Raw genomic sequence first — 8,284 nt, forward strand, 5'->3', positions numbered from 1 at the left:
ATTCATCAGTATCAGAATCTGAATCGGAAACCAAAATTTTTTTCTTCACCTTTTCTTTTCCTTCTTCGCTCATTTTTGAGGACTTTTCTTTACCTTTTCCTTTTCCTTTACCTTTGCCTTTTCCTTTAGTTTTGTCACACGTTTTTTTGGTCTTTGCCAGTTACACGTAACAACTTACCCCAAACAATTGTAACTACTTGCCCCATGGCACGTTTTTTAATATAAATTGAAGTCATTATTAATGGATATCGATAGTAGAATAAAACAATATTGTAAATTAAAGGTAGATATATTATGAACGTTCAAGGTTAAAAATTTTGACAAAATAAAAAATATAGTCATCAGGAATCAAAAATTTCGTAAAGGGTTTTTTTACTTACTTGGTTAAAATCGGGACACACGCACACAACCTAGCAGCTCAGCGCTTGGCGGGTCACCGATTGTTTTTATCTAATGCACGATGTTATAAAAAAACGAATGAGTCCAATTATGTCCATCAAAGAGTTTAAAATCCCGGTAAAAACGCGTGTAACTTCTTACCCCTGTAACAACGTGCCCCCCGCTCCCCTAATCTAATCTAGGCCTATTTCTTATTGACTTCCATGGAGTCCTTTCTTCTTCTATTCTTTCTAATACTTCTTCGCTTCTAACCCTTTGTATCGACGGTATCTTCATCATTCTCCTACAACACCACATTTCGAACGCTTCTAAACTTTTCTTTTCCGCCGCGCCCACCGACCATGTTTCGCACACGTACAGCGCCACACTCCAAACACACCTTTAACAACCTTTTTCGAATTTCTAAATTAACCGTTCACGAGCATAGAAGGACATTTTTTTAGTGAAGGTTACTGGACCCTGCGCTATCCGCTGCTTTATATCCTTACTACTACTTCCGTCCTGACTTATCTGACTTCCTAGGTACCTAAAATCGGCCACTTCTTCTAATTTTTCATCTCCTGTCTTTATATTCGCTCTTTCCCTATTTTTTCCTCCCTTGGATACCAGTATTTTTGTTTTTACTTTTATTTATTTTCATGCAGTACTGTTTTGTCAGTACCGAATACATTTTATTTAATGCTATCTCTAACTTCTCCTTGCTAGATGCTAATACTGCTATATCATCTGCAAGTCTAAGCATACTAATCTTTTGCCCCTGTATATCTGTCCGTACAGTTGTACTGTCTTTAATGGTGTTGATCGCGTCTTCGATTTATAGATTAAAAAGTAGCGGTGACAGTGTGCATCCCTGTCCGACTCCCTTCCTAATATTTACTTCTCTACATTGCAATCCCAGCTCTATAACTGCCTGTTGCTCTTTCTATAAACTTATTATCACTTTTCTAGCTTTGTAACTCATCCCTACATTTTTAAGTATATTTAACATCTTGTCCCATTTGGCATTGTCAAAAGCTTTTTCTAAATCTACAAATCTTATGTAGGCACTCTTTCTTTTTTCTATCGTTTTCTCTATTGTTACCCGTAAAGCTAGAATGGCCTCCCGCGTTCCTCTATTTCTTCTAAACCCAAATTGATCTTCCCCTAGTAGTTCTTCCGTTCTTTTTTCCATCCGCCTCTATACAATTCTAGTTATGATTTTTGACGCATGGGAAGTTACGCTAATTGTTCTAAATGTTTCGCACCTATCCGCGCCTCTCTTTTTAGGTATGGTTACTACCACGTTCCGTTTATAATCCTCTGGGACCTTCCCCGCCTTGTAAATGTGACTAACTAGCTTAAACATACGATCTCTAAATTAAAATGTTAAACAAATTCAAATAGGATCACATTTGAAATATAGCCTATAGAATGACAAGGTTGCGTCATCATCTTCCAATTTGTCATCCTCACAGATGGTATATTTTTTTCAAATTTAAAGCTTGAGACTTGAGCTGCCCAATAACGAAAGGTCTAGTAACCTAAACACAAAAAAAGGTACAGTCGAGTGAGAAACTCCTTTTCTGAAATCGATTGAAACCGATGGGTATCTATCATCATCGATTTATAAAAAATTGTTTTAAGTTTGAGATGAATGCTGGGCTCACTGAGGTCATGCTCAATTTTATTGTTTCAGATACGCTTTTAGAAGTCTCATCAACCTCGTAGAATTGGACATAAGCTACAACGTCTTAACATCGATTCCTTCACATACATTCGACTCCATTCCTGAATTGAGAGACTTGAAACTTTCTGGCAACCCCATAACTCGCATATTGAATCATGCTTTTATACATCTTCGACAATTAGTAAAATTAGAACTATCAGATTGTAAAATAAATACTATTGAAGACGAAGCGTTTCACGGATTAGAAAGATCTTTAGAATGGCTCAAATTGGATAACAATAAATTACAAAAAGTGCAATCAAAATCGATTACAATTTTAGAAAATCTTCACGGTCTAGAGTTGGCAAACAATCCATGGAATTGTTCCTGTACCCTTCGACCACTACGTCAGTGGATGTTGAGGAAGAATATTCCTTTTGGTGTTCCTCCCATGTGCAGTTCTCCAGAACGAGTAAGCTCAAAACCCTGGGATAAATTACAATTGGACGAATTCGCTTGCGCTCCAGAAATTTTAGCTATAAATCCGATAGCGCATGGTGTCGAAGGTAAAAACGTGACCATGGCCTGTAGAATAGCAGGAGTTCCCGAGCCAACGGTACGATGGATCCTAAAGAATAAAGTGATAGCAAATCTGTCCGGAACGCCGTATTCCAACGGAAAAAAATTGTACATAGTGCATTTAACGAACGGATCTAGTGATTTAACAATTTTAACTGTGGATCTTCAAGATGCGGGAGTGTATGTGTGTTCAGCAGAAAATAAAGCGGGTCGAGCGGAAGCGAGTGTAACCTTGGGAGTTTCTCAAAGGCCTTCGCATTCGCCTTTAACCGGAATATCGGTTATCGTGAGCCTAGTAACGGCAGGACTGCTAGCACTTCTTGGTTTTGTGGTGGTAGTATGGGTGTACAGCTTACGGAGTAAAAGGACGCTAGAATGGCGCAAGCGGAAGTGCGGAAGAGTACAGGAGAATTACGAAAAAATTGAACTGAATCACAAAGTGCCAGGTATACCTATTTAATCCTGGAAAATTTCATTGCTTTGTCCTACAATCTTAGTCATGTGTTTATTCAAACTTTTTAATTCATACGCTTTTTTTTTTTATTTGAGAACCGCTGATACGTTGTTGAACATTTCGTATAGGTACGGTTTTTTTTTGTGTGAGTGTTTAGAGAGGAACGGTCAAATTGTGTTATCAACAGAAAATTTATATATTCAATCAAGACGCAAGAGGATTGTGACGACATGGTGATCAGCGGTTCTCAATACTATACCCTTTATAGAGGTAGGTCCCATTCACGACTTTTTAATTTTTGTAAACATTATACTTATTATTGATAATGAGCTAAATATATTTATCAGTTACGACTAAAGCGATTCAACTTTCGTTACAGTATGATCACGTTTTATTTGTACCAATTCTAAAATCCTATTTTTAACTGCAAAAATAAGGTAATTGTTATCTTAATTCTAAATTAGCAGTTATTGCTAATGAGTTGCACTGTTTTCGGTATTTAAGAAAATTTAATTTGGTTTTTAGTCCTGTATGCAATTAAAAAAAAAAGAGAGTTGTAATTTAATTACATTAAATGTTAAAATTATTCACCGTTTATACTTCAAATTAAGTTACTCGAATTTTAGGATGTATATTAAGCAAACAACTTTTAAGGAACTTGGTCAACTACAACCAAATTACCAAACTTTTTTACATACCATAATGCAAAACCTAAAAATGTGCAAAACAAAATTTTCAAACTGAACATTTAAAAAAATCGAACAATTTTAAGCTTAACCATCCGTAGCCAATTAACTGATCCATTAAATGTATAACTTCGTAATCCTTTAAACACCTAACCCTAAAACCTTATGACCCCATAGTTCTATATCCTTTTAAATAAAATACCGAAACAGTATCACTCAATCTCTCACCACGAAACTATTCGTGGCGTAGATATCACAAAATTAAAACGGAGTATGCTTATGATTTCCAAGGTATTGAACTCTGGATGACCTTGTATGACATTTGTAAAACCGTTAGCATTAGCATTACCCAATGTAAATACATCGCGAGGAGGTAACTTTAATTTTGTGAAATATGCGTCACAAATAGTTTCATGGTGAAAGATTAAGCTATTCTGTTTCAATACATATTTTGATTACCTACGGCGATATAGGGTTATGAAGGCATGGTTTTAAGAATTATAAAGTTACTTATTAGAAGAGTTGATTAGTTACAGAGTTTAGATTTAAAATTTAGGGAGCCCAAAAACATACCGTTTACATAGTTAGACCCTCAGGTCAAAAAAAATTTTAACGGTTTCAATGGATTTTGAAATGTTTTTCGAGATTAGGATAGGTTAGGTTGGATTTTGAAATATTTTTTGAGGTTATCTCTAAAGCTTAACATGCTGGGGTTAAATTTACCGCAGATTTAGATTCAGCAACCCCAAAGACAAAGTATACATAATCAAACCCCAGGCCAATTTCTTTTTGTATGGCTATGTAATTTATTGCTAAGTTTAGATATACAATTTTTCGTAAACAAAACGTTTTAGAAGCTTTAAACGAACAATTAGATCATGTCACGAATGAAGTTTTTGTAAAAATATTCTAAAAGCATGAATTACTACAAATTAATTCTTCTTCAAAAGTCCTTCACGTATAGCTGTATACTGCTGGTCATAGGTCTACCCCGTTTTTCTTTATTTCTTCCGACATTTTCCCTTCTGAAGTTGGTGGTGATTTATTCAATGCCATCTCCAGCACATTAGTGGTTGTCCTCGATTACGTTTGTTCGCTCTTAGTCTCCACTTCATAAGTATACGTTTCCATCGTATATCCCTCAATCGTGCCACCAGACCTTCCCAGTTCCACTTTAATTCTGCCATCCTCTCTACCACGTCTGAAACACCTGTTCCAGTTGTTAGGTCCTCGTTTGTAACTCACCTTTTAGAATGATTCCTATCATTGGCCTTTCTATGCGTCTGGGCTACTCTCAATTTCAGGACACTTTTTTTTAGGGTGGTCGTTTTTCCTCCGTACATTAGTACTGGAAGTACACATCGGTCAAACACCATTCTCTTCTGTATAAAAAGGCCCTTCATCATCATAAAGTCGTCAGTCATAAGACTGGTTGGACAAACAGCTCCATTATTTCCTATCCTGAGCTAATCTTCGCAATTTCCTAAAACTAGAACAACCCACATCCTTAACTATTTGCGAACAGTAATCAAATCTAGTTCTACCTCTACCCCTCCTAACTCTTCCCGTTTCTGCCTCTAATATGACTCTGACTAGACCTTCTCCTGCTCTTTCTAATACCTCTTCATATCTAATCTTCTCTATCCATGGTATCCTCATCATTCGCCAGTAACACCACATTTCGAACGCTTCTAACCTTTTCTTTTCTACCGTGCCCACTGTCCATGTTTCGCACCCATACAGCGCCGGTGCTGGATTCGTCTCCGCCTTGAATAGCAGAATACCTTAAAATATCAGAAAAAGAATTACAGAAAAAATTCATTTTTAAATAAATTAGGTTTGGAACTACGCCATCTTCCGCAATTGACAGCTCCCGTCACGGACGCTTATAGCTTATTTATAATAATTAATATCCACTGCAAATCAATGACATACTACACATTATAGAATAAAAATTCAACAGAAAATAGGAAAAACCGGCATATTCACATCTAGAAAGATATTGAAATATATATATATAACTCGAATCGAAATGTAAACGAAAATACAAACGTCAACAACTGTCAAATAGATTAGTATCAATCACTGCAGATCAGTCGGTCAATCAGTCATCAGTACCACAAGATTGACAACACAGAATCTATGAATCATATTATTACGTTAATAAAATCCGAAATTAATTGTAACTTTAGCTAAAAGTTAACATAACATTCATTGACAGTTACGCGGTACGAAGTTCGCCGGGTCAGCTAGTATTTAATATTAGCTTCCATGTCATAATTGCAATTAAAGATATTGCCCGAAACATTTTCCATTTAACTGAGTTACATGTTGAACGGAGGCTTTTTGGTGAATTCATTTCAACCTAAAACAAACAAAATTTAATAATAATCCATTATAATTTTTATTTATGGCTTGTGCGATATCTGGGTTCTTATCACGCGACTGCATGACAATTTTCGATCTTAACGGCATCATTTCACGCAATATAAAGATTTTGAAAGTAGGTGTACCTTTAACAAATAACTAAATAAATCACAGCGTATCGTTAGCACTTCGTTACTACATCGAATATTGTATTGTATTAGTATTATTATTATTGTGACGACAAGAATAAACACAAAGTTAAATTACAGAACTGTTTATTAAAGGTCACATCATCGTTTAACCATACAGTGGCTTCTTCAGGCTGAAAAAATACTAATATTCAAGTATTAAACAATTCGTTTACATGCTAAATGGGTAAAGGTCTAGATGATGACCCCCCACCTCCTTCGGGGGTGGGGATGGGGGGGATCGAAAGAGGAGGTCTCCCCCACCACTGTACCATAAAAAGTTCGTGGCGGTCTCACCCCCTTAAAAAGTTATAGGGCTTCAAAGTTAATAAATATGCCAATTTTTATACATTTCTAGGCATGTAAATATTTATATAGACATTCTTAAACAATATTCAAAGGTAAAACTAATGAAAAATACATAANCTAATTACGTCATTTCATTTCAACTAAGTATATTACTTCTCAGAAGTCGCGGCATTTTGGTTAAATATAAGTTTGTATCAAGTATTTACGACAATTCAGTGTCTTAATTTACAATTTACCTATGAAAATTTATTCGCTGCTAAAATATTGTATTTATAAATTTAAATACAATTATTACAATTAAAAACAATGTTTTTTGACATTTAAAGCGTGTTGATAAGTTGTTTAGGTGCTTAAATTGTGGTTTTCGTTAGTGTCTGTCTGCAATTAAAAAATTTTATGCAAAATTGCTAACAGCTTTTCGCGAAGATTGCGTAAAAGTGAAAACAAATGTACATAAAGACGACTGGGGTACGGCCCAAAATGGTCTTCGAGGGGTTTTGAAAACAAGTATCTTTTTGAGTGTTAAAAATGATGTAAAACATGTAGGTCTAATAAAACCATACTACCTAACGCTTTATCATGCAAAATGTCATAGCATTTTTCAACATTCGACTCCAACAGCACGTTTACTCATTCTATCTATTTTATTCTTACTGTTAATTGAACGATTTTATAAATTACTTGATGCATTAAACGATATTTTAAAATCAATGTTCTTTTAAGTTTGTATGTAATTTTGTTTGAATTACCACACAAATTTAAAAAAGATTTATAATTAAAAACTTTTGAATTCTTTTATCATTTATATACGTAAATGAATAGCAAACTAATTTACTTCATTTGTTGTATAAACTATTTATTTATTAATTTCGTTGAGTATTAATTATTTGTGGTAATTTGCTTTATACTATTCAACTCGACTTTGAAATTAGTATTTAAATGGACTAATTTTAGTAACTACTTAATCATACGTGGATTACAGCTAATAAATGTTCATATGTTGTGTAGCCGGGCAATGCTTTTGATGTATTACAATATCAGTAGAAACATGACGGTTTTCTAAAAACGGAAATATTAATTTTGCCATTTACCTACTTTAGTTAGTTAGGTCCAAAAAAATTGCCTCTATTATCATCTTATTTTAAACACGAATATGTAAAATGTTGACAAATGCTACAAAAATACTTATATAAAATTCCAAGCAATCGTCTTTTCAAATTTCATATCTAATCGTTTTCAAAATTGTTCGTTTTCGTCATTACTTTTATAAATTTATATTTATTTACATAACGTCAGGCATTAGCCTACACATGCGGTAGTTACCCATTCTGTTTATTTTTTTATTAAATTGAAAATACATAATATTCCGTTTACTTTCCCTGGAGATGTGTCCCTTCCAATGTGGCAAAATTGTAGGTAGGGATAAAGGAGCTCATTATACTCTCGACTCTTGTTCATTTATCATACTTTTTCTTACAGTACCTGCCAATAGTTTTGTTCCATCATGAATAGTAGTGGGAGTCAAAAACAAGCGTTAAACGTCTAATGAACCTTTAACATGTCTTCAAATATAAATAAACATCTCATTGATATTTTCAGTAGTAATTGGTACCAATAACACAGCACATTTGAGCAATGCAATTGTAGTGGATAAAAT

The 8,284-nt window shown here is 34.4% G+C and overlaps 1 protein-coding gene across 1 annotated transcript in view; it reads left to right on the forward strand.

The window, feature by feature from the left end:
• LOC108733145 overlaps nt 1-8,284 on the forward strand; it is a 36,344-nt gene that overhangs the window by 5,504 nt on the left and 22,556 nt on the right. The window contains exon 2 of the mRNA XM_025981497.1: nt 2,075-3,069. Within this exon, the coding sequence (XP_025837282.1) occupies nt 2,075-3,069 (995 nt within the window). The remainder of the gene's footprint in view (nt 1-2,074; nt 3,070-8,284) is intronic.

Source organism: Agrilus planipennis, unplaced genomic scaffold, assembly GCF_000699045.2.
Source record: "Agrilus planipennis isolate EAB-ADULT unplaced genomic scaffold, Apla_2.0 scaffold53, whole genome shotgun sequence".
Taxonomy (NCBI): Eukaryota; Metazoa; Arthropoda; class Insecta; order Coleoptera; family Buprestidae; genus Agrilus; species Agrilus planipennis.